We start from the raw sequence: 27,421 nt of genomic DNA on the forward strand, positions 1-27,421 counted from the left end.
TTAAAATCTGGCAATATTCTATAAATGAGACCTTTAAAACTCTGTCAAAAGGCGACCTTCTTCCCAGTGATGTCCTCCAGTTCTTCTGGGTGATCCTGAGGCGGTCACTGGTTAAAAGGGATCTGCAGTCCCTTTTGCATGTTCTGAGTCTGGCCCCAGGGCCTCATTCCACTTTGACATGTCCAGGAGGCATCAGGATCAGAGGCCCAGACCACCTCAGCCGGTTCCTTTCACTGCAAAGTCACAGCCATGTATCACCAAGCGGGACACACTTCACTCTCCATCAACAAGACTGGGCAAAGCCCTGCTTCGGGTGGTGCCAGAGCTGAACTGAGCAAAATGAATTCTCAATGGACTCACCCAGCTCATCCCACACATGAGTTTTTCTTCCATGACCACAGAGGCTGCTGTCCTTTTGGCCTGCCAGTACCAGTCAGCAGATTCAAGAGTTTATTGGGCTAACTAAGCCCAGAGGCCCTCTTCCCTCAACTCACCTTGTCTAAGTTTCCATCACAGCTGGCACAGATGACCTTCTGGCCACAGCACTGAGCAGCCCCCTCAGCCATGGAGGCCTTAAACATCTGGCTAGAGCCTTTTCACCTCGGGCAACTCTTGAGGAGAAAAGTGTCCATGTCTCTATCCAGGATAAGGTAAGTTCACCCAAATAAATTAAGGCATTATTTATTCACCCTCATGCTGATGGTAAATCAGGTGAATTGGATGGGGACTTTAAACATTAGCCTTTTTTATTCTTTGACAAGATAATTTCTTCTCTATGTTGATACATCCCATTGTCTTTAGAGGAGCTCTTAGTTTCATAAGAGCTTCATAATGTTATCTATCAAATCCAGTCTCCCCTCGTGTTATTTAAAATGGATGCAATGATTGTGTGTGATGTCAGGGGAGTCACTCCTAATGATGAACCTAAAAAGTATCATCACTGGAGTCTCCAGTTCCCATCAGCTCTACAGTTTCTCTTAAGTCATTGTTTTGGTTTTAAAGGAACAGCTCACCCAAAAATTCAGTCGTTACCTATTCAGCCTTGTGCTGATGTTGAAAGTCAGCTGGTAAAGTTTCGTAGTCCACAAAACATTTCTGGAGCTTCACAGCAAAACAGCTTTACAGCATTCTCCTAAACAACTGAAGTAGATGGGGACTTGTTTTGAAACATAAAAATCAACCTAGAAAAACAGAAAATGGCTCCAAACTGCTCACAAAGTCTCAGAAAGCCCTGAGATCCCAAATTGATTCGAAAAGACATTATTTACACCTTCAACACGCTGACAAGCTCATGCACCATATACAGACAATGATTTTAGTTTTGCAGCTACACTGAAGATTTTAGCTCTACAATATGTATTTTGTGTAATTTGTGTGTTTAATGTATTTTTAAATGAGGTGTTTATTGACTGTTTTATGTTGTTTTTGTAAATCCCTTTTTAATTTGAACTATATATTGATGGATTAATATTTCATTTGTAAATTCTATTCATGACTCCTCATTTTATTTCCCATTAGAATATCAAATAATGAATCACTTTGCTCTCCATACCATAAAGGGTATAAATAACGTCTTTTCAAATCAGTTTGGGATTTCGGGGCTTTTGGAAACTTGGATTACGAGCTGTCTGGAGCCATTTTATTATTTGAGTTGTTGTTTCAGTTGTTTAGGAGAATGCTGCAACACTATTTTGCTGTGAGTCTCCAGTGATGTTCTGTGGACCACAAAACTTCACCTGACTTTCCATCAACATAGGGGTGAGCAAATCATTAATGAATTTTCATTTTTGGGTGAATTATGCCTTTAAGGCTACAACTTTGCTGTTTTGGTTCAGTTCTCCTGCTTTCATCAGCACTGCTGTTGACTGCTTCAGTGAAAGAGCTCTGATAAAACCACTTGCCAGCACCAGGGAGCAAACAAAGTTGGCTAAAAGGAGACTTGAATATTGGATGCACATTAATCAAGTGGCCAGAAACACGAATTTAATCTGCTAAAAGCTTAAACTAGCAACTGTTTGGTAACAGGTTTTCCATATCAACTAAAAAGATGATAATACAGTTTGTTTCAGTCACTGCCAAGTGATAACTGCAGGTTCAAGTGATGTTGAAAAGAAATAAAAAGTCTGTTTTTTCTGCTCTCGAGAAGACAAACAGAATGTGTTTGTACCTTTACAGTGTGCCGCGTGTCCATCGGGAGCTTCTGTTTGTGTGCATGTGAAGGCATAAATTGTGTTGTCATAAATCTGTAACAGCTTTCCGCCTCGTCAGCACAGACCTCATGCTGTTGAACTCAGCGTCTGAAGCATGCTGATTCATATATGCTCCTCATTTCTCTCTCATGTGATGTAAGGACCAACCACGTCTGGCCGTCCAGCAGAAAATAATTACAGGAACAGAGCAGCTGCAGGACTAAATTGAAGTTGTGCCTCTGAGTTGGAGCTCCCCCCGTGAAAGCGACCTTACCTCAGCTGCACCACTCTGCTCTTTTGATGCTCCAGGAGTTGTCTGCTAAGTGGCAGATGGCAGCGAGCCAAAGAGGTTATTGCAAGTTTAGAGCTGGCTCCCTGTGAAAACACAGCCACTGCAGGAGCTATTGATTGACGCACGACTCACTCTGTGGCTGCAGACGCTGCCAGGGTTCCCCTTCTCCCATCACTGCGTCCCTGCCACACTTTCTGTTCCAAGCGACTGAGAGGAATCCAGCTCACTAAAACTCTGCTCAGTTGTTAAGAAGCCTGGAGGGAAACACTCGCTGTTTGCATAAAATTACTACTGGCTTGACTTACACAGCAGCCGAGAGGCAGCCTGTTTACCCGTCGTGAGCCACATTTTCACCGTCTGCACCGAGATCCTTTCACTGGTAAATACATGTGATTAGACTCATCAGGGTCTGATTACGTGTCCAAGTCGCAGCAAAAGTTTGGAGGTGGTTTGGTCCTGAAAATCTGAAAACTTGGTAATTTTACTCCACCTTGAATGTCAGGATGCGTTAAGAGCACTTTCAGGGACTTATATAATGACTACATACTCAGAATAATATAGCAGAGTCCATTTTGGAGAAGTTTCAGTTGAGAAATGTGGCACACAGCGATTACATTAACATTATGATTTTCAGTATATAGCTACCTTTGGAGCGAATGCTGCTCATTAGTTGGAATACAAAGAGAGAGTTTGGTTTATTCCCATTTTTAAAAATAATTAAAGAGCAACAGCTGGGAAAAAAGTGTGTTTACAGGTCGGTACCACTGCATATGTGAAAAAAGTAGTATAAAGCCTTTAGTGGCTCCAGAGGAAACTGCATGTAATCTGATGAATTACCTGGTGCCTACAACCTGGTGTCTACATTACCCACAATGCAACTCTGCCACTGAGTGACATCACTGGAGACAATTCATCAGATTACATGCAACATACAGTAGCCTATGCAGTAGTGCTCCCAAAGACCTGCAAACACACTTTAATGTGTAAAATTGGCAGAGTTACCCTTTAAGTATTAATCCAGCAGGCCACCATGTGAGATGAGCCGATTGTAATCCACAAATCCTGCTGCAGGTTGGTGATGAGTCCAACTCGGACTCTTAAGTCATCCGTGACCCCCATCGACCACTTTTAGGCAACCAGCTGCAGATCAATCGAACCTTTCCTCCTTCCACACAAAGTCTTTCTGTCAGTTTGAATCACAGTGATACAAACAATATTACTCACATTTTCTACAACAGTGGATATTTCTGTACTTAGGGAGGTTTCTTTTCAATACAAACTAATGATGGAAAATCGACATAAATCTCAGCACTTGGCTGCAATCACTAAATCACTGCTACTGATCGACAAACTCATAAACCCCCTGGAGTATCGATTTGTGCACTCAAGATGAAAAACCGTTCATGTTACCCTTTTAAATAAACCATCTTTGAATGAAGCATTAAAGGTCCTATTGACTTTGGAAATATTAGTTTGGCTATCCAGTGCAGTTGCTTTAATCTGCATGCAAATAACAAAACTTTAGACTTTCAAGTTGCAATTTTGCATGCAGGTGTTAGATCAGTCCTCCTCATTAAGTGCTGTGGGGGAAAAAAGCATCCAAATACAATGCGTGATGTAAAATAGACCAGATCACTGTGATGTTGTGCTTACAACAGTCACTTCTGGGTAGACGACTAGCAGGTGATTGTGGAGATTCTGTTGTGATGTAATCTGAATTGTCTGATGTTTCTGTTGTGCTTATTTAATTTGCTGTGTTGCTCTGTTAGCATCTAAAATCATCCAAATCTACCCAACAACGAAATCTCACAGGCGGTCAGACTAACTGTTGGGTCAGTTTAATCAGTCGTATTCTTTAGTCTGTCCCCCAACAGAGAGCCTTAATTAGGCCTCCAACCTAACGTAAGTGGAAGTGTTATTAATGAGATATTAAATGGACTCTATGGAACTTGGTGGACTCCATTTCTAAACTAATGTTAGCTTCTGTTACTCGCTGGAAAATCTGACCCAAGCGATTCACACAAAAATCAACAGTCCATCAGCATTAAACAACTTAAACAAATCATCCACAGACTTGTACAGGCAACTGAGAGAGACGGGGAAGATCTCATCTTTCACATCGTGTTACAATCCGCTCACATATGGTCAATAATAAAGTGTGAGTTTCTATAAATGGTTACATGGAGCCTCGTTGAAATGAATTTTAAATGAATGAGACGTATACACTTTGAAATTACATCATGAAAAAAGAAAATTCATTTGAATGTAAGCTAGTACGTGACATAGAGTGACAAGAGTGAGAAAGTCCAAGCAAGCATGGCAGAGGTTGGGGTTAATAGCTCAGTCAAACAAACCTCGCTGGTGTTCATGTCCAGTGTGAAACCAAAAGTCAACGCTGAATGATTTCAACTTATGTCCAAAAGTTAGCTGGTGTAACATATTTAATTTACCATCGCGTATGTAACGTCATCCTTTCTTGAACCTAACCAAGTAGTTTTGTTGCCTAAACCTAACCAAAATTAGACAAAGGTCGGCTGACTTTGGTTATGATCTCCACAGAAATAATGGTAAGTATTGTCACATCACCTGCACGCAATTTAAAAGTGTACAGTCTTGTTATTTGTATGCAGATTGATGGTCTACATTGGTTACTTTTCTCTTTCCACTGATGCTAGAGTGCCTTACTTCAACTCATTAGAACTGAAACAACAACAGAAAATTCTCTCCAGTGTGAGTGTTTGTTGCTTTTCTCTGTGTTATCATTGTAAATTAAATATCTGTCCAAAAACATTTGAATTGGGATTAGTTTGACATTTTAATATCACGTAATATCAATAACAGTTTAAACTTAAAGGTGCACTATGTAGCTTTGGAGAAGACATTTTAATCAGAAGAGAAAGATCTCCATCCACTGAACTTTATGTCTGAACAAAGTAGATAAACAAACTTTGTTTTCATGACTGAATAGACTGAATAAACAAAATGGCCTTAAAGGACAGCTAAGTTTCATGCTGTTTTACAGTGTTTATGTGTGGCGGACCCTGCCACCTTTTAGCTTCAAACAGTGTTCTGTTTGTTTATTCAGTTATGGAAAAAAAACATTTCTGAGTTCATATTATTAAATCATTAATATTATTTCATACAACTCTACATAGTGCCCCTTTAAGTTATCCACTGTGTCTGATTATCAATTTAAATGTTTACTTTGTAAGTTGCTTTGCTAGGAAAAACATATTGAAAGACACACAGCCTGCTTCAGTGAATACAACTCTTCTGAGCTGTCACCTACAAAACAGTGCACACTGGGATAATACAGTTTCAAAGCCTACAGTATCAGTGTGATCAGTGAATATTAATGCTCCCTCATTCTGCCAATAATGCGAACACACCGCGTACACAGGTATTTTTTAAGCCCCCGCGATGGTGCCTCTTTGTTGGGTTTTTTGTAGCTTTGCTCATTGTGCATTCAGTCCTAACAAAAGCTCTAACAATGTTGCTCCTGCAGACGAAAAATGAAAATCAGAACCTTCAAAGAGAGAATAAAGAGGGATCAAGTTTTTCAGAAATTGGCACAAGCGACTCTAATGACTTGGAAGCTTACGCAAAGGTAGTGAACCACTTTTTGTCATGAAAGGCCCAGTGTTGGTTTTTAAAAGCCACTGGAGCTTTTCCAGACACAACTTTCTCTGGCAGCCTCACACAGACAAATGGATATGTGTCTAATGAAAGGCTTTTAGGGAGTATTGATTTTTTTTTTTTTTTTCCATAAGTATAACGGGCGGTTTCGTCCTTCACATACATTTAGCGAAAATTTAATGCAAAAGGTGTGTGCGAGTCCTTTGTGCCTGTGTTTCTCTCAGAAGCACAACTATTATTTTCTCTGTGTGAGCGGCTACAACATTTAAAACGTTATTACGCTTGTTAACGAGCTAAAAGTCTCAAATAGTGCCAAAGACACTTTTGATCTCCTGTCCTCGACTCAAGGCTCTACGCTCCTGTCCACGTACATCATTCATCCAGATATCTGCAGTGTAATCACTTGTGCAGAGACCCTCCCTTACATTCCTCAGAGTGAGGAACTTTTAGATGCAAGTCAGCGGTTTTTACTTTGTGTGACCAGAGCCGAAGGCTGTCATTACACTAATGCAGCGTCGCTATCCAACAAAGGATCGGCCACCAGGAAAAAAAGAAACCCCCGGTCCACAGAGAAGACAGATCACAAGATAATACACGGCCCTACATTACAACATGACGTGTCTTTGTTTTTTTAAAATGTACAATTACTCATCATTATAGCTCTGAAGCTGCAGCATGTCCTCAAAAGAGCTATCAAAAGCACTGTCCCTACATTAATGAAGATAATTAACTACAGATGCACACTGAGAATAGCATCTTAAGGCAGTTTTGACATTGCATTACTGTTTAACACTTGGGATAAAACGCACAATATTTCCGAGCAGATTTTATGTTTGAAGTCAGATTTCTCTGGCATGTGACCAGAGAAGTCAACAGGTCAAATCCCATGAAAAAGGTGTCACTACTACTGGGATCTATGTGTGAATGTGTCAACCTGAGTGTGAATTGCTGGAAAATAGCACCCAGGCTCAAACAGTCAACCTCCCTGGATAAACACAGATTAGATTTATTGTGTAATCTTAGATTTTCTTTCCAGTGAACAGGCAGGTGACATTTGTTAACGGCCACGGAACAGAGATGCATTTGTCACGATAGACAGCAGGTTATAAACTGCTCCCACAGTGGTGACTTTTAGAAAGTTAATCTCTCTCTCCCTCTCTCTCTTACTTGTAAGGGTGAATGCACTCTGTCATTTCATCAGTAAGTCTGATAGAGCTGGTATTTAAACACAGCAACATCGCGAAACATGAGTCAGGCTGAAGTGAGACTCCTTTTTAGTTGGGTAAGTTTTTCAGTTTGACATGAGAAGTATGGAGTTATTTTTGTGCCTCATTAAAGGGAGGTTCTGGTGCCCTGTATTTACATGTTCTGGTGTGTAAATGACTCATACCAAAAGTTCTGGAATTGGTCCAGTAATCGCCTCAAGTGGCAGCTACGACTTGACAACCGTCAAAGTTACATCAACTAAAAGTGCTTGTTTTAGTCACTGACAGGCTGAGGTTGTTACTGTAAGTGTCTGACAACGTTACAGAATTGATTCCTGCAGTGACAGACCTTTTGGTTAAATTATAAGATCATTTTTGTTACTAGAAACTCAAAGCCTCACTCAAGGAGAAGTCTCTCTCTGAAATCTCATGAGAGGTAAGTTTTCACAGGCAGACGATGGTGGAAACTAAGTCAGAGAGTTGGAACGATCAGCAAGAATTTATTATTATTTATTATTTACTTCTCCTTGAAGGACACTTGTTTCTGGTCACAAAAAGGATCTTATTATCTAACAAAAGGTATATCTCCATAGACATCATTTCCAATATGTTGTCAGAATAAGAATAACAAACTCAACCTGTCAGTGCGGAAAACAAGCACTTCCAGTGAACGTGACTCTGACAGTCAGTTGCCCCAAAGGATTATGTTACAGTCATTGCAGCCATGTAGCAGCTGCCAGCTGAGGCGGTCTACGTCGGACCCATTGCAACTTTTTTTGGTGAGTATGAATCATTTACACACCAAAACGTGTAAATATAAGCCCCAGGTTTAAAAAATACTGGAATTCCCTGATAATGAGCACGCAGTGGGACATTTTAGGCATAGAGAAATAAATTGCAAGCATGTAGATTATATTTTTAGAAATTATTATGATTTCATTTGAGCAAACAAAAGTAAAATTTTTTCTCCATGAATGTATTTAATGTGTTTGTTGATACCCACATCAGCACACACACAAAACAACTGCTTTTAACCATTTGCATTTGCGTAATTCCCTAGTAGGATTAACAGTTTCTCTGGACGAAGCCAAGTGAATCACTGAGAGAAACAGTAACTGATTTTGTTTACACACTTTTTTTTAAAAAAAGAAAAAAACTATTTCAAAAAACGTTTACTGCATCTGTGAATTTTCAAATTGAGCAGCACAGCTGTAAATAATGTGTACAGCCCTGAAATGATTCCAGTGTTTATGTAGCCTAGCTTAGCTAACAGACTCACCAGTGGTGGAAGTTAAAGCAACACAAGCCGACCACAATATAAAAAAGACTTCTCTTTAATAAGTAAAAATACACAGGCCAAAATGTTGTCAGCAAAATGGATTTAAAGTAGGCTAACAAAAATGAAAGAGGGCCTACTTTAAAATGACCCTGTGAGCGCTACTATAATAATCTATAACAATGTGTCATATTTTATGGACTGGTGGTCTTTGTAGGATGTGTGATTTTACTCTGACTTCTACTATCTCAATTTCTTTTTAACTAAAGCACAGTACTTAAGTAAATGCACCTCGTGACTTGTGACTTTCCCTGCGATTTAATAATTGTTAGGAGCCACCTTATAGCATGCTTTCTATATTGAATACAATATAGATTTTTGTTCCCTTAAAGTTAACTATTCAAGAGTTTCTCTACAATGTACATGCATATTGTGTATTCTTGCAAACGACCTCTGACTGTTCTCAAAATGTCTCAAACAAATATAACGCCAGAGGAAGCTGGATTGTTGTTTTACATCGATGGGTCCCAAACTATGCGACCCAGTCTGTTGTGACAACAACAGCGTGCTGTTTAAAGTGAAATAATTGGGGCTGATATGGCGAGCTGATAAACTGCTGTGAACAGTGATCCGAATAGGAGCGTTAGCGCTGTTCAGTCGTCACTAAATCAGTCCGTAATTAAACAAAAATGTTTGTCATTTGTTTAAAAAAACACAAAAAAAACATGTTTTTTGTAGAATCTGCCAAATAACCTCCCCATGTTATCAATGCGGTAAATACATTTTGGCAGTAAATGTCAGAAAATGTTAGTCTGGACATCTGCATGAGTCACCCTAATCTTGAAGATAAAATCAGCAATCTATCTACATTTTCTGATGATGTTTATGCACCGTTTGACTCAGAAAATATTGTGGACATATTTCCAATTATTCCATATGTAAATAGACCTTGTGCATCCTGAAAATATATGAAATCTCCATGCTTAGCTTAACCAGACAATCAACTGGAAAATGGAAAATATCTTCAGTCCAATAACTCCCAATGCAAACAAAGCCAGGACTGAAGTTGCAGTGATTTACGGGAGGGGATCGCAGCACCATCACAGACCAGAGCTTCATCACCATCTAATTTTAAGGTTTATTCACACCACATCGAGTCCCCTAAAGATCCCATTCGTAGACAAGTAAAACCAAATGATGCTTATCTACCTCAGAGACTTCCTGTCTCATGTTGACTTCAGTTATTAAATGTCGGACCACTTTTGTGAGTAACAAGCAGCGTGCGTATAAAAATATATGCAGTAGAAGCAGCGCTGCTTCATTGCACCGGCTCCCCGAAGGATGGTTTTTACAGAAAATGACATTTCAAGGCAGTAAAAGGTAAGAAAGAGGGCAGGAAGAAATCTCAGATACTTTGTCTAAAAAAGTTAAACCTATCTATTTATTTCTCAATGAAAAAGTGATTTAAAGACTAGAAGCCTGAAACATATCCCGTCCAGCTAACCGTGAGCCTGGTGTGATACTGCTGACCAGGGCATCTGTGCTCCAGGTTGAGGAGGTGCTGCTGGCAGGGGTTTGAAAATCGTCTGAAGTCTTGTTTCGTGTTCTGGCTTTCTGTCAGCAGATAGTGCTGATGCAAAGCCACAGCAGGTGACTTTTACAGAGCCCTTACCATTAGCATTGTTTGCATCTTTCTTTGGACACCCTTCCATGAAACTTTTAGGGCACTGGCTCCCTGAGGACCTCTTTTGTTCTCTGGTTGGCTGAGTTAGTATCAGGTTGTAGCGGTATGGTTTTTTAATGGCTGGAAGAAAGAGAGGAGCAGTGCTTTTCTGGCCTATCGCGTATTCAGCTCTGGCACGCAAATCCCAGCCAAAGTCAAATGAGTGTGTGGAAAGCATCATCACATGCTTTGAAAAGGATGAGAGGAGGATTATTACACTGAGCCAGTACAGTACTTCTTCAAGTTTTTCCGTTAAAGTGCCTCTAGGGAAACATTTGGCTACGGGTGCTCGTTTGAGGCCTTTAATTTGAGGGAAAAGGCACCATTTCAATTTAATTTACCACACAGAAGCGTTGTCTGAAGGTGGGCACATAATGATGTCAGCCAAATCTTTTCTTTTTTGTTTCTGTCACTGTTCTAGCTGCTAAGTGAAATTAGCAACAGTGAGGTTAAACAAGGTTTTGACGGTCCAGGGAGGAGGCCTGCTGAGAGCTGATGTGCGTATTTGTGTGTGGTGGAGATATTTCAAGTCACTTCAAATGCAACAATAGGAGGAAGCAGCTCTGCACAGTTTCAATCTTTTAAATTGGAAACCACCTTCAGCCTGTATCATATCCGAACAGCCCGCTACATCTGCGAGAGCATTAAAAGAGCCCAGAAATGAGGGAATATGTATCATTATCTCTCCTGCTACTTTAAAGCAAATGGTGCATTCAGGCTCAGACGGTCCTTCTGTTTCCTCTGATACCCCACATACTCATTATCATCAATAGCAGTCATACAAGAAATACCAATTTTACAGGCTTATCTTTGATCTGTTGGGAATTTTTGACAAAATTGAACCTTAAAGGAGCACTCCACCAATTTTACACATCAAGTTTACTTCACTCAGCCTGGGGAAACAGGTGTATGTAGCTCTGGAGGAGGTTCAAAGTTCAGGGTTGTCTCAGCACGGGCTTGGTGGACACTTGATTAATGTGGAGTTTTAAAGATGTTTACCAGACGAGGAAGGTCTAATGAAACGGTGCTGGCCAGTTGCATTATGGGAAATATAGGCTCAAATGTTTTTTGAGCCTGACCAGAGGGGAAAGTCTGGAGATTTTGGCCTCTGCTTCTTCAAAATTGTCTCTTTTGAATCACTCAACTTTAAAAAAAAAATGAAATAATAAATCACTGCGTGTGCCTTTAAAGTGTCTATTCCTGTCAACATGTTTGCTTTCCAGGTGGCTGTTTTCCCAGATGATGACTTACAGAGTAGAAAATAACTGCTTATGTAGTAATCTCTTGATTATTATGAAGATAAATAAATAAATAAACAAACGTGTTCTATTGATTGGATCCCTTGAAAATGAAGTTTAGATTGACCACACATCAACAGGATTTCCAAAAGCTAAACTGGCAGGAGCGTCAGATGAGGTTAAATACACTTTTTATTCACATGTAAAAATGTGGAACAGCAAAACATTCAGAACACAAAAACTGCTTTTGTTATACTAGCAAGCTGTTGCGTTTATGGGCCTTGATCTGTCTGGGCCTGTATCACTTTGATCTGCTCATCTACATCAGTCTGACTGGTGATGATGCACAATTAAAAGCTACCAGGCGGATGTAAGAAAAATATCAGAATGAGAAGGAATCAGGTGAATGAAAATCCACTGCTGTTGTCCTCCTGTGTAACTTACTGCTCTCTGCCGGGGGTGTCGAGAGGAGGAGAAGAGAGGGGATTTGTTTTAAGCACAAAGTCATTGATTGTCACAGCAGAGGAGAGCGCTGCTGGGGGGGCTGATCCAGAGCGGCTATGTGTTGCATGCCTCAGCGGGGAAAATGTCTTCGTATGCGGGCGGCAGTTCACTGGGGAGCGGGTAGGAGAAAGGGAAGCAACGGTTGAGCTCCGGGTCCGTGGGCGAGTATCCCGGCAGCTCGATTGACGGGTGTCCCCCTGACTGCACTTCTGCACCTGTCTCGTCAAACACATTAAAAACACCCAAATTGATGTAAGACACCGGCTGGAAATCCGCCGAGGAGCAGTCCCGCTCCTCGCTGAAGATGATCGCGCCGGCGCGCTGCCTCTGACACTGTCGGCTCCTAGAAAACTGCGCTGTTTTGTACCTTTTGATCACCAGCAGGTTGATGAGCCCGAGGACGCACTCCAAGGTGCTGAGAACAGTGGAGACGACCAGACTCCGCTGGTACTCCCTCAGCTGCTCGCACGCAGGGTTCACAACCAAAGAGTGGAAGCAGTAATGGGAATATTTCCTTTCCACCAGAGAAGCCGTGTCCCCGTCCACCACCGCGCCGGAGAAGGCGGTGAGGACCCCCAACAAGAAGACCACAACACCGAGGAGAAAGAAATTCCTGCAGCCGGGCTTCTCCATGCAAAAGAGCAGCGCGGAGCCCAGCAGCACCTGCCCGATTCCCACAAGTAGCCCGGAGTAGAAAGCCCCGGCCGCGGCGCCGAGGTGGAAATGCGCTCTCACCATAGATCCCAACGAGACGCATCTTAATCCAACGACAACTTCGCTCAGGGCGCACACGAAGAGGAGGGTGCTGGAGAAGACGGTGCACAGTCCTTTCCCACTCAACTTCATTATATTCCACCTCTGCCGCTCTCGATCCCTCTCCCCCCTTCTTCATCCTCCTTCGTCCTCTCCTCCGTCTCCTCTGGAAGCACTCTCACATTGGGACATCATCTGCCGGTGACTCCTCCGGTTCAGAGCGGGCGATCCTCGCCGCTGTGGCGTCTCTTACGCATCCCCGCCGCTTTACAGGAATATATAAATAACTAATGGCAACAACGCGCTCCTTTCTGCACTTATCGGTAATCCATACACAAGCAGTGACCACTTTACCCCAGATCACCTAACCGCCCATCAGCACTCTCCTCCTGACCAAAAGTTTTTTTTTTCCCCTTTATTCCTCCTCCAGGAGAGAGAGTCTCCTCTGCAGTCCGCCAAGTCGTCGGATTGAATGCCGTGCGGCGTTTTTGTGGCAGAGAAGGAGGCGGCTGCTTGAGCCGGAGATGTTTGAGAGTCCTGTGGACCAATGACCACTGACCCACAGGCCTCCGAATCACTGCAGCGCTCCTCGGGGGGGACTTTAAATGCGTCGTAGAGAGTTTATAGCGGCGTGGCGTTAAATGGAAAGGTGGGTAAACGACTTCTGGCCGGTGATAGAGGAAACAAACACCAGCAGGGACAGAAATAACTGGCTTTCAGGGACATTAATTTCTCTACACCCCCTTTCAAGCCCTTCAGCCAGTTTGGTAGCAGTAACTGTGAGTCAATGAATTTAATTTGCGCCGGTGCTGAACTGTTTTCCTCCAAATAAAAAGGTGCCTAAGCGGAGTTTTGCTTATAATTGGACCCTATTGAGCTCAGTCCGGTGGGAATTATATATAGGCCGCATACATACAGTGATATAGGTCTATATACGTCTTCCTTGCATAATGAGGGCTGTTTGTCGCGTGGATCTCTGGAGATGATAGCAGCATGAATAATAGAGCAGTCGGCGGTGCTGGGGATGGACGGAGGCTGGTCGCTGTCCGTGGTGCTGAAACATCCAGCCCGGGCCAGATGGCAGCTGACTGGACTCCTCAACGTCTCTGCTCTCAGCCAGCCTCCCCCTCCAAAAACAATGCACCAGCACAAAGTTCTCACGTTTTATTTAGCACACACTGAATGACTTGCTGTGTAGGTGGGGGCAGAGCTGCGGTCTGTTTCTTAATGCTTGTTTGGACCTCGATGTGATGGAGATTCAGAGGGCCACAGACAGAAACAAAAACATTACAGGGCAGGTTTTTGGACAAATCCTCTTTGATCCCAGAACAAATGTAGAAGTGCATACAGCGTGAGTCATCAATGCTGTAATGTGGACAGAAGTTGATTCACCCACAGTCTAAAAGTAAATGTTGAGCATGAGGTCCAATATGTCTCCTACCGAAAGACAAACGGACAGGAACATGTTCCCGAAATAGCAGAGTTGTGTTTCCAGGAACACTTTAGAGACAGGTGTGGAGGTTTTCATGTGTTGTCTTTGGCTCGGAACAAGTCAAAGAAAGAGTTCAGCCATGCTAGCAGCTCTGTAGGCTACCTATAGGCTACACAGCGGTGTTTGAGCTAAATGCTAACATCAGTGTTTTAGCATGCTCATGATTAGCAGGTAGGCTAAGTACGTTCACTATGCTCACTATTTCAGTTTATTTAAGAAAAGAGGTGACAGACATATCTTAGTAAAACATGTAGGACGAAATAATAAAACAAACAACTGAAATAATAAAAAATGAATGAGTAAAAAGTGCTGACAAAAAGGTGATTTAGAGCGCCAAAGTCAAGCGTCTTCCGGTTTCTCTCAGGGGAGGGACCTTTCTAATATGTCCACCGGAAGTGACGGGACTTTAAGTAAGGTAACCATGCCAACCCTTTTAGTTTATTAAAGAAAAGAGGTCAGGAACAGATCTCTGTAAAACATGCAGTTGTTGTAATACTACAACAAATGCTAAAAAGTACAAAAGTAAAAGTGCATATTAATAAAAACTAAAAGTGATATGTGCTGACATTTGCTATGAAGTCACGTTCTTAGTTATTGAGTTTAGCTTGTTAGTATACATTTGCTAAATTGCACCAAACAGTCTGGTGGGGGCTGCTGGGAAATTGGGAAACAGAAGTTTTGTAGGTATTTATAAATTAAATAAACTTAAAGAGTCTTTATGGAGCAATTTGTAGAAATTACATTCTAAATGTATGTAGGGCTATTAATGGATGCTGGTGAATACATACTTAAATCATTAGGCTATAACATATATAATCAATTATAGGAATGGTACATGTTTATTGAAGACAAAAGAAGTCAATATATTAGCTATAAGATAATGGTTGATAAATTAAATAGTTGTTTGATAGTTGTCAATACATTTCAGACAGAAAGACATGGCAACTTCACGATGGCACAAGAGCAAAGTTAAGGCTTCACGAAAGTAATTATGAATAATCCTCCAGAGACCATGAATGTCTGTACATAACTTCAAGGCAACATTTGTTGAGAAATTTCCATCTGGATTAAAGTGGTGGACTGACTGAGAGACTGACATTGCCACCCATAGAGCCACGCTGCAACTGTGGCTAAAAACAAACACCTGTCATAGAACCAGCTTGCTGAAAACATTAGAGAAATTATAAAATTAGTTCCCAGACTCGAGAGGCAGCCATCTGAGAAAAGTTCAAGGATATGTAAAATCATCCTGTGGTGTGGCCTGCCAGCAGATTGTTGCAGGTTGTTGGATTTGATCTGTTTCCAATTCATTTACCCTGAATGTGAAAACTTTCAGAGGACAAGCAAGAGTTTTTGACTTAATGAACCAAACGTTTGATGGGTGCAGGTGAGAGAATTACACCAGGGAAAGCCCTCGCCCATCCATTCATCACAATGAGCCACCTCATTGACTGTACCAGTACAGCTGCCAGTAAGTGTGTGTGTGTGTGTGTGAGTGTGAGTCTAATTAGGTCATTACTACTTTGCATAGGTTTGCAGATCAGACAAGGTGCTGTGAATGATGTGTTGATGATCTGTTCTGTTGATTGGTTGATTGATTGGCAGTCCTGCTTGCTGGCAGTGTGGGTCGGTCCATTGGCAGTGCTGTGGATGTCAACCATCAACAACAACCCATCACCTCACATCCTTTGACCCAAACAGTGCAGGCTTCAGCAGGAAAACCCACAGCTCTGAGTTTACCCTTCTGCTACAGTATTGTATAATGTCCACGCTCTGCTGATCAGCAGATTCAAACCAGTTTTCACATTTGTTTTTCCATAATGTGGGCGTTGTGAAGCCTTTTGAGACTGAAACTGTGATTAAGAGCTATACAAATAAACTTGGACCAGGCCAGCTCAGAGAACGTCTTTAGTTAACTCACAGTGGGAGCACTCACAGGTACGGAGCATGCATTTTAATGTGAGGAGAAGCTGTTGAATTCAATTGTCCGACAAATTTGATGAAACAGAAGTTGTTAACAGCATATGTCTTTCATCAGGGCACAAGGAGAGCCCTTCTCACCCCCATAACACAGACAATTTCCCTGTCATGGTCACAAACCTGGAAGAGGCTGCTACTGAAGAGGAAAGTAATTCCAGTCCTAATAGGTAAGATTGTCCCACACACACAAGGCTTAATTTCAAAGTGGTGGACACTCTTCGAATCAGTGTGTTAACATTTCGGTACATTGTTTTTAATCAGCAGTGGAAGGAAAATATGATGAGTCTGGCCTGGTGTCAAAGAACAAGTCAGATCGATTCCTCACATTGTGGTAAAATCACCTTTTATCCTTCAAGAGCAGCGTTTTAACTGAAATCACTACAAGTTACAGCTTGTGTGTGTGGATTTGTGTGTGTGTTTAGGGCTCATTGCTTCAGCTGTGCCAAGAGTCAGCTGTGAAGGGACTGCTCCGCATTTCAGATGCAGTTTTACGGCAGCAGTTACAACGCTGGTGACAGGTCAGCCTGTAAAATCCGGTGTTAGCCTATAAATATTAATGAATCTAAAGCAGCAGCCTCCACTGCTGTTGGCTCGAACCAGGAGGGACTCAAACAATGTTTGAGAAATCGACTCAGAACTCTACACAATCAATACAGAGGCAGAAGACCTGCCTGGCCAGGGTAGGACCTGTCAACTGGGCAGGAGTGTACCTAAAATGAACAGAGAAGCAAGGTGGTCAGGGTGCAAGAATATTGTTTAAAGCTGCACTAATCAATATTTTTATTTTAGCAATGGATGAAATTACTATGTCTAAGGTGAAAGGTGTTGCTTGTTGTGATGAACTCACAGAAAACCATCACTCAACTCTGCTGTTCCCCTCAGCTCAACACAGCTTTCATCCTCTTTCAGCAGATATATTTGGTTTTCCAGCCTGTAAATTGTGCTCTCATTTCCAGCCACAACAGGCTGCCACTATACGCTATACTGCCCAGCTCTAAACAGAAAACGTTAGCAGCTAATGCTAGCTGGCGAACATGGTGCAGGATTTAGCAGCAAACACCCAGACATGTTTTTCTAAGGAGTTAGGCCTGGTGGAGACCAAAGAAGAGCTACACAGAGAGTGAACTGGACATAAAGTGAATTCAGTGACATCCTGACATCACTATGTCACCATGTCACACGTGCATAATTTATGCCTATATTCACGGCACAACTGAAGATAACTGTGAGCTGAAAACACGACAGAGCCGACCAGAAACGTGGTGAGCAGTGCTGGCTCAGTCATGTGTGAGCTGACCAATCAGAGTAGACTGGGTATTCAGGAGGCAGGGCCTTAAAGAGACAGGAGCTACAACAGAGGAGGAATACAGTGCAGCAGCACTGCACAGTATGAGAAAACTGACGTGTTTGAGAATTAAAGCATGTAAAACTATTCTAGTAGTAAATCCAAATAAAATTTTGAACCTGAAAACGAGCATCATGTCTCCTTTAAATTCACCAGTTGGCTCGAAACACAGTTACAAATGAATGCTAATGTTTTTCTTTGTCTGCAGAATGCAAGCAACTGTTTATTTAATGTTTTGTAGTGTTTCTAGTCTAGTCTGCTCTGCTGCCCCAAAGTGGCTTTAAGAGAAATATCAGGATAATTCTGGCATTATACATAAAATACATACAATGATTGTAAGATGCTAATATTTTTAAAAGCTGCTCCTTCATGTTATGGCCTGATTTACCTGGAGGTTTCCCTTGTACAACTGCTTTTAAAAAAGCTGACACATTAAGGTGATGTCAGTAGACTGGGACCAATGGAGCGTTCAGTGTAGCCCCTTCTACTGTACATGCTCTTTGAAAGGTTGTTTCACCGTCACATCTGGAGAAAACACAGAATCTTGGCAGCTTTTTTAAATTTATTTTTTTAGAACAAAAATAATCCAATAATTAATGCTGCCACCAGTGTTAATGCATCCATTATCAGTCATTGTCTAAAAGAAATTCAGAGAGTATTAATGCAATTTCTTCTCAATTTAACTTTGAAATTCTTTCCCTGGTTGTTTTAATTCCCACTACTTGATGCAATAATAGACTTCATCGCCCAGCTATAAATATTTTCAATTGGTTTCTATGGAGTGACTTTTAATCAAAGAACCTTTGGAAATTATATTTCTCACACAGTAAGCGTAAAGGGCACAAAGAGCCACATTAACTAAATCAAGGAAATAGGTTTAAATCATAAAGACTAAACACAGTTAGTGTGCGAGCAGCGTCTGCTCATTCAATTCAATTTTTTTTATGCTCGGAAAAAATTGAAGCCAATTATAAATCATCCTTCAGGCATCGAGTGGCTGGTCTGGAGACAGCAGATGCAGGAACTTGATTAATACATAAGTACATTTCTTCCACGTTCAGTACCGTCATTGTGATTGTTCTGCTACGCCTTAAAGAAGATTAATAGTGGCATTTGTTTAATGGATATCCATGTAGGTTTTTATTAAACGTTTTTTTTTCTTCGTGTGGAGCAGTGCTGGGATGATGATGATGGTAATGATGATGAACAGACTATTACAGCGGTTCATTAGTGAGGAAGGAAGAGGTGTAGTAATGATTATCACATGCATGAGGTTAAAACAGTCAATGGGGTTTGTTTGTTTTTTCCGTTGCATTTTCCCTTTTTATTAAATATTGACACACTATAGATACATAACTGAAACATAGGGAAGGAGAGAGGGGTATGACTTGCATTTTACATTCTTTATGTGTGGTGAGGGACAAGAATTTTTTTGTGACTGCTGGAAGAACAAGGCACACGTTAGTTTATACTTTTCTTTTTGTCACCAAATGTCATGTAAGGACCCAAACCAACAAAGTGTTAATCCATCCCTCAATAATGCTCCATTTACCGACCATGTCTGACCATTTGCTCTCATAAAGATATAGATTAGATAAAAGTAGATTATTAAAAAGAAAAAAAAACCCACAATAAATCATGTCCTGAAAGAGCTGGGCAATGTAGGTTTCAGCGATTGTGACTCAAATAAAGAATATACCGTGCACCAGTGCATTTTCTGGGGACTATTTTCAGCTGTGGATGAACACACATTTTTTATACCTGTGTATGAGGCACCAGTGTGTGTGGGATCAAATCAATAATAAACTACAATGCCCAGATTCATTGTGATGAAGAAACATTGTTTGCTAGTGGAGCAATGCAACTCACTGACAACAATGGAGGCGTTGGCTACACAGGCAGTACATGTTGTAGGATCAGTTCATTGTTGCTTTTAATCTTTTCAGGGCTTTTGTTGATATTAAGAACAATCAGAATAGCAGCAGCATTTTCCTTGAAGCACGCACACCAAGTTTGCTGTTTCTTCTACAAACTTCTACAAAAGGTAACCACTGTTTTTCCAATATTAAAGTGGCAATAGACAACTTTTCACAGCACTGAGATCAGGGTTTCTGGGTCAAATCTGGATTCTTGCGGTTGTTTTTTGCTTTGGAGGAGGGAGTTTGAAAAGTTTTCTGTTTCCACTTTAAGTATTCTCTATTGTTCTCATGTAGTTTAATTCTATGGGAGGTTGGTCTATAAGGAGGTCGAGGAGAGAGGCCATTTTGAATGCTTGCTTTCTCTTGTGGTTGAATTCATCTTAGCTTGCCGTGTGGACCTAAATGTGGAATGTGTATTTTCCCATAAATTCATTGTAAATACAGACGTTTCTGGCTCTAGCTCACTGAGTTTCCAGAGATGCTACCAATAAAACTCCTTCTAACATTGCGTCGGACATTATTTTTAGATGTGTTCAAACTCATGTTTTTCCAAAAGTGTCGGTGTTGAAACAGTTTGACAGGCGATAGACATGCCACATGGCGTCACAAGTTACACCGCTTTTTCCAAATTTGCAGTCTCCTTTCATCAAATCACACTGTGAAAATAGTGTATTTATGCAAATATGTGCCCCCTCAAGAAATCTAACATGTGCAGTATGGTTCTGGTATCACTGCTTCTGTGTTTCAGTGATGGGAAAATAAACATGGGGCTGACTCTCAGAGAGGAGAGGATGCAGAATCCCACACAGGATTAGCTCCCTTCTCCACCATTTATAAGAAACAGATGTCTCAGAACCGAGCTGGATCCCGTCCAGGAATCTGCACTGATACACTGGCCTCCTGTTAATCCACTGTGCATGCATCTTAAAAAGTGGCCAGTGGCATCAGCAGCCTTCATGATAGCTGCTGTTGTAGAAGTCACATATGGACACCAGAACAGAGGACAGATTCTTGGCTGCAGTCTGCCTCCTTCACCTGTATTTAATAACTTCCACAGACTGCGAGGGAACCTGGGTGGTTTGTTTGGACTTGTGCTTGAGTTTAATTAGTATTTTAATTACACACTGTCTGGGCCCCTTTTTGTTTTTTTTGTTTTTTTGTTGTTGTTTTAAGTTAAACCACTGGGGAACAGTGTCCTCCAAACAATGCTTGACGTGATGCAGCAGCTACCTGATCTGTTTTGATTAATAAGTTCGAGAAAAAAACACTGCGGCCAATATTCATATTCACTTGGCAGCCTGAGGTGTGAGCTGTGTAGCCTGATTTGGTGTTTCAGTTTTTAATCAAAAAAGGCTGATGCTTCACACTCATGCAGATTAACTTAAAGTCTTACCAACAAAACAGTAACACTTGATAATAAGGGCAGTGGCTGAAAATCTGCATTCAAGTACAAGTCAGATACATGATACTACTTACTTGCACAGGTAAAACTACTTGTATATTAGAATAACACTTAAGTAAAAATACAACGTATTATTCTCAAACACTACTACTATCAGTTACTACTTGTTAACTGTTGATGTGTAATGCATTATCAACAGCAGGCGTTCAATCAAAGGGGTTTCTGTTTCTCCAAATTTTCAGTCATTTCACTTCCAACTGCTGCTCTGTTCTGCTCAGTGGTCACGGTCACCTCTCCAAACCTGCACCTGCTGCAGAGTTTTGTGTTTTTTGTCCACATGTCAGAGTTTTCATTGGCCCGTTCCTGATCGGATAACCTTATTGGCTACAAAAATTCAGATGAATGGTTTAGATATTAATTCAAATTGTACTCAGTACTCGATTATGATTTTTATGTTATTACAGACTTGTAAAAAAGTAGTAAGTATCCAAAAAACGTTTTTTTTTTTACAGTAATTTGAGTATCTGTAATAAGTTACTTCCACCCCTGAATAAGGGTACAAATTATATACTTAAGTAATGCTTAACTGAACAGCATTACTCATGATGCATGAAATAAGTGTTAAAATTGTTAGAAATAACTGTCTAGAATTCCTGTTAATCACCGTTAATAAATCGTCATGTATGAGGTAACTGTTAATTACCTTTCCTCAACTGATGATCTATTGTGTGAACTAATCACATAAAGTCATAGTAACGTCATCATTTGTTAATGGTGAGCAGCAGAAGTTCATGAAACATCCTGCATTAATTCATGCAAAAATCATGAGTCATGTGTTAGTTAAGCATTACTTAGGTGAATAATTTGTAAATTGTAAAGTGTTACTAACAAAACTACATTTAGTTAACGGACAGGGTCGGGTTCCTTTCAGCGTTGGTTTGTATATAAAACTGAATAAACCACATCATTTGCCTTCGTGCCCTGTGATATCAGTGTCATATGGCCCTCATGCTTAGTCATAACTGCGGATGACGTGAACTTGCCGATCACAGTGTCCTCCACACTGGGGAGGAAAAGCAGAGAAAAGCGAGCCGTCCTCCTCTAACATCAAGTATTTGGAGAAGCTATAATTACACACTGCTGGCAGACCAACTGCTTGGTTAGAAACTGGAGGGATGGATTGTGTTGTAATGTCAGCCGAAGTAGAAACAGCTGCATCTAGTGGAGTAAATCCATTTCCTAGCTCCGAGGGAGTCCAGGACATGAGGCTGCGAGTGTCAATACATGTGCTGTGTGCACAGGGGCTCGCTGGTTTTCTCCTGGCAGCTCGGCTCAGAGGACCAAACAGAGCAAACTCAGCCCAATGGCGAGAAAGTGGCTCATTTAGAGCAGCTGATATAGATTTGGACAAAAAGGGGAAAGCTGTGATGTGGTGCGAGTCATTGATCAGAATGCAGCAGCAGCAACATGCCGTTGCATTTCATCGGCGTATTATCACTGATACCACTCTCAGTATTACTACAAACTGGTTTATTTCATGGGCTTTTCCCCTCCATTACAACACAATCACATGTATTCTCTGACTAACAGCACCGAACAATAAAGAAATGTGTCAGGATTTATATGAAGAGTGGGTTTACATGCACATAATACTCCATTTAAAGTCTTCTTTGGAGTTACGTCACCAGTGAGTGTCCATTCAACTTTACCATGAAACTAACTTGTAAGTTACATTTAAAAGCAACACAAATTAATAAGATAAACATGTCAGAATGCTCCTGCTAGTACACTTTTTTTTCGGTAACCAGATATTAACGTAAGATGCTCACCTGCCATCGCTCACAGACATTAAATCAAATTATGTGTGCTTGCAAATCCACTCAGACATTTATCAATATTCATGGCATGAAGGCTGCTGTCAAACACAGATTTATAGGTTCAAAAGACGGAAATATTGATGTATTAAGATTCAAACAAAGACAGACAGCAGCTGCTCGAATAAATCTAAAAGATGATAAACTAGCATAATGATTTCCAACTCCAGATGTCTGGTACAGCCTTATTGTGTAGTTCCTTAGTTGTTTTTATTTGTGTGTGTGTGTGTGTTTGTGGAGGGGGTACGACAAATTACATGTAATTAGATGTTTTGAACCGAAGCGTTGCATGTTATCACACTTTAGTATGAGGGGGATTTCCTTCTATTTTTGCTGTTTGATATCAATCCATTCCCTCAGGTGATCTTGTGTTAGTGGTTGTTATTTATGAAACTTCTGCAACCATATACATTAGAACAATTTACAGTAATATCAAACTCCGTGGGTTGGTTCCGCTGTCAGTGCAGATGAAGCAGGACTGGAGTGGGAAATGGTGCGAGTCTCCTGGTAGTCTAGCTCATCTCCTGCTGCCCAGATGCTGGGACTGACGGTTCAGGGGACTCATCAGAGGGGCTACTGATTCCAGATTTGCTCTTTAAAGAACGTCCCAAATACAGCCAGTACTCCTTACGGATGGTGTCCTTCTCTTGTGCCAGAAGTTCACAAATCTTCAAAGGGGGGAAGAGACACAGAAAGGGTCAGAAAATAACAATAATGGCAACATTTTCAGTTCATCTCTCAAACAAATGAATCCTGATCCCTCAAAACGCATACTTAATGTCAGACATCAGAGTTGTAACAGTTTTCTTTAATAAAGCCTTACTTCTAGAGCCTTTCTTAAAGTTTCCTTTCGTTCCTCTTCCCCCACATTTTCTTTTTGGTTGCTGTTCTCCAAAGCATCCTCATAGCAATCGAACAGAAATGCTAGCAGATAAGGTGAACAGTGTGTCTCCTTCAGCTCCAGGATCCTCTCAAGCAGGCCAGGTGGGGTCGACAGACCTCTGTCCTGCAGCATCCTTCGAAAAAAGAAAAAAGAAAAAAAAAAGAGGGTACACCGTCAGTGAGCTCGGTTTCTTCCCTGTAGCATGTCATAAATTGTGAATATCTGAATTAGGATGGCAGTCTGAAACACCAGTGATTTTACTTCTCTTTCAGTCAGACCGAGCAGATTCATGTAGCAAAGAATATACAAGCTTTTTGATGCATCGCTTTTGCTTCTTGCAGAATTCATGTTATTTAGATACACTGTAGAAAAACAATCTCTGACATGTTGCATCTTACCCTTTCAAGTAATTCCATGCGCTTTCATTGTGCGGAGCCTTTTTGATCTGGTTCAGACAATATCTTACACAGAGAGAAAAAACAGTCAGCATGTATGCGGCAGAAAACTTGCTCTTGTAAATACCGAAGGAGGAACGATGCCAGCATTAAAAAAAGAAATTTTGATAAGCTTGTTTAAAGGACATCATCAAACTGTCTTGTCTATTCAACACTTCAACATATAAAAAGATTTTGTATATAAAGCCTGAGATTCTTGAAACAGAAGCTATTTATGTTAGGAACAGTGACTATAAATTGCCATCACTTTTCGTTCCAACTTAAAAAGGTGCAAATTATCTTGCTTTGCAAATCACCCAGATTTTTAGGAGGAGTACTCACTGAATCTCTCTCTCCACGATGGCTGGATCAGAGAAGCCTGTAGTGTGAGATATTACAAAATGCCGCTGGTTCCATGCAGAGTTATTCCTCACATCATCCTCCAAGAGATTCTCCACAAACTCCAGCTCGTTGTCCCACAGTTTGTATTCCTGGAGAGTGAAGAAGGCAAATGTTGGCAAAGATTATGTATCATGTAGTGCTTTTAGCGGTGGCCATGCGCTGCATGACACAAATACTGACCACAGAAGGACTAAAACAGCATGTCAACAAACAACCAAATGGAAAAGGGAAAGGATTCATTCTGGCAGAGTGGCTCACTGTGGGAAGAAAACTGGATCTCAGTCCTCATTTTTGAGGCCAAACTCTGCTAGGAGCCCCAACACCTACCTGGATGACCCACTGTCTGTGCTGCCAGGCGTGGTAGTTCTTTGCATCTTGGCTGAGAATGTCTGCAATGAACTCCACCTCTTCTGAGGGGTCGTTCAACCACTCTACCACCATACGTCTGTGATGCCTGTGAGGAGTTCAGAGAACTCGTTTTATTACGTCATTTTTTTTAACCCTCTCTCATTTTATTATTAACATTTCATAAAAACTGGACAAAATATAGACATTGACATCAAACAAACACTTTATATACACCGATAACCCTGATCGTGAACATTTAAATAATTCAAATATTGAAGTAGTGTCACATTATTTAACAACTATTACATAAACATGGGACCTAAACTGAATTTGCCAGCACTCACCAGACTTGATAGTTTTTGGGTTGCTCCTCGATGATGGCAGTAATGTACCTCATCTCCTCCCTCAGGTCCTTTGACAGGGCTTGCAGTAGTACTCGCCTGTAGTGCCTGCACATACCCAAACCCAAGAACTGTTACAATAAAGTTTCACTGAGGGTCATTTTTAAGCACAATAGAAAATGTACTGCTTCTTATATTAAAAAGGATAGCATTTGTAAATTGTTCACTACAGGACGTCTCTATCGAAACCCAACTCAGCTTGAGATAAGAAGATAAAATGTCCTACTGTTTGAATGGGGAAGTGCAAGAATTCTCCAATGTACCATTCAAATCATTGTTCTTGCTTTTTATTTGTGTTGTAAAAATGAGATACTAGGAGATATTCACAACAACATGCAGCACACTCACCAAACTGTATAATTGGCAGCATTCAGCTCAATGGCATCTGCTGTCAAGGCGAAAGCCCGCTCGCTTCTTTCATCGTTCTTCAGCAGTGCACGGAAGTAGTCATAAACGTCTGAGACTGTTGGAAGAAAGATACGTACATTAGCTTTAAAAACATACCAATTTGACCAACAAAGTCCTGACTTAATCTGCAACTGAATACCTGTGTGGTCTGATGTCCCTACTGTCATTATATTAATAATGTATCATGGTACAAGCTATGGTTCTTGATGTTCTAGGGGTTTGCTTGTCACTTTAACTTCTGTGGTGTCTTCTATACGCTTCTCATCTCTTTCTAACAATCTTACACTTTTCAGAGTAGGCGATCTTCACTACAGGATTTGGTCCATCATCCTGAGGAACAGGCTCCAGGTCAGCCCACTCCTTTCTGTCCCTGAAACACAAAACACACGGGGGTGGATTTCCTGGCTGCTGATCTACAATACTGCCTGAAGGTAGCTGATGTAGTTAACGCTCCTTACAGTACAGTACTACTTTGTTAGGCAAATGGGGAAAAGATGTAAATTATTCTGGAAATAATTTGCATGTATGTTTCCGCCTTTAGCTTCTGAGATGTTCCAACTTGTCAAGTCAGTCAGCATAACACTACTCCAATAAGTAATTTACTGCTGAATACAGGGACATTGGTGGTCACGTTATGATGGCAAATATTAACGACACTCACTACCGAAACAGACATTAAACTAAAAGTTATCAGACATTACCGTGCTATAACAAACTAGCTAAAGTTAACGGAAGAAGTAGTTACTATTAAAGCAGCTAACGAGCTAGCCACCCAAACATTAATGGGAAAGATAACCAAACACTACCTGTAAAACAAATATCGAGTCGGGTCAACAAAGTAATCATCCCCGACATGGTCCTCGGCCTCTACATCAAACTCTTTGTCTTCTTTGACGTTTATAGCTTCATTTGAAGTTTCCTCGACACCTGACATTGCTAACTCTCTAGCTTAATCTCGTCTATGCGCTGAGAGGAAGGGACGAAACGTCATATCCGGTGTAGCGGAAAGCTGCCTTTACGTACTGTAGGAAAAATACACTTTGACAATAGTAATTTTTAAAAAAAAGGCTGTCGTCAAGTTGCGAGCAACAGCTCCGACAAGTGTAACCAATGAATACAAAATTACAAACCGACCTGACTGATGACTGTCTGTGCAATTGTTCTGGAATACGAAATGATGTGACCGCTTTTCCACAATTTTTCTTACACACGAACTGCCGAGATGCGACGTTCACGCTCTATTATACTCTATGCGTTTACGGCACGGAAATAATTAAATTGACTCTACCCGCCCTGCGAAATGTGAGATGTCACAAACTTTGCCATTTGAGATTTATTACGGACGAAGGGTAAATTTACAATACATTCACTATTTTTTTCTTTTTATCAGCTGCCAACTGACACTGATGAGGTTCATCTGCATATCAGAAATGTCCATTCACACTTCAAACAAGTCGTGCTGAAATTAAATCTCATGACATTTGTTTTTGATCTCTCATCAGAATATGACCAAACTTACTTTCAAATTGCTCCTTCATATTTGTTCATATTCACATCATTTCATTTCCTCATAGTGCATGAATCATCGTTACTCACCGGACTCTAGTCTTTTGGTTGTTTTGTTTTGTTTGTCCCTATGAGGAAATCTGTCCTAAAGAGGACAAAATAGACTCCAGACTACTTTTCTCAAGAACTGTTGAGGGTCCACTGAGCCTCT

The 27,421-nt window shown here is 41.0% G+C and overlaps 2 protein-coding genes across 2 annotated transcripts; both read right to left on the reverse strand.

Annotated features, from left to right (window-relative positions):
* Positions 1-11,733: 11,733 nt before the first annotated feature.
* Positions 11,734-14,429, reverse strand: tmem271 (transmembrane protein 271). The gene has a single exon (XM_084352609.1). It carries the CDS (start codon positions 12,907-12,909, stop codon positions 12,118-12,120), a length of 792 nt encoding a protein of 263 aa, XP_084208735.1. The 5' UTR covers positions 12,910-14,429; the 3' UTR covers positions 11,734-12,117.
* Positions 14,430-22,467: 8,038 nt separating this feature from the next.
* fnta (farnesyltransferase, CAAX box, subunit alpha) lies at positions 22,468-26,691 on the reverse strand. Its single transcript, XM_084353868.1, has 9 exons — positions 26,511-26,691; positions 25,989-26,074; positions 25,645-25,759; positions 25,240-25,344; positions 24,875-25,001; positions 24,488-24,636; positions 24,110-24,172; positions 23,652-23,844; positions 22,468-23,496 (listed from the first exon to the last, which is right to left on the reverse strand). Exons 1-9 carry the CDS (start codon positions 26,636-26,638, stop codon positions 23,341-23,343), a joined length of 1,122 nt encoding a protein of 373 aa, XP_084209994.1. The 5' UTR covers positions 26,639-26,691; the 3' UTR covers positions 22,468-23,340.
* Between the last annotated feature and the right edge of the window lie 730 nt (positions 26,692-27,421).

Source organism: Pagrus pagrus (genome assembly GCF_965226575.1).
Source record: "Pagrus pagrus genome assembly, chromosome: 5".
In the NCBI taxonomy this organism is placed as follows: Eukaryota; Metazoa; Chordata; class Actinopteri; order Spariformes; family Sparidae; genus Pagrus; species Pagrus pagrus.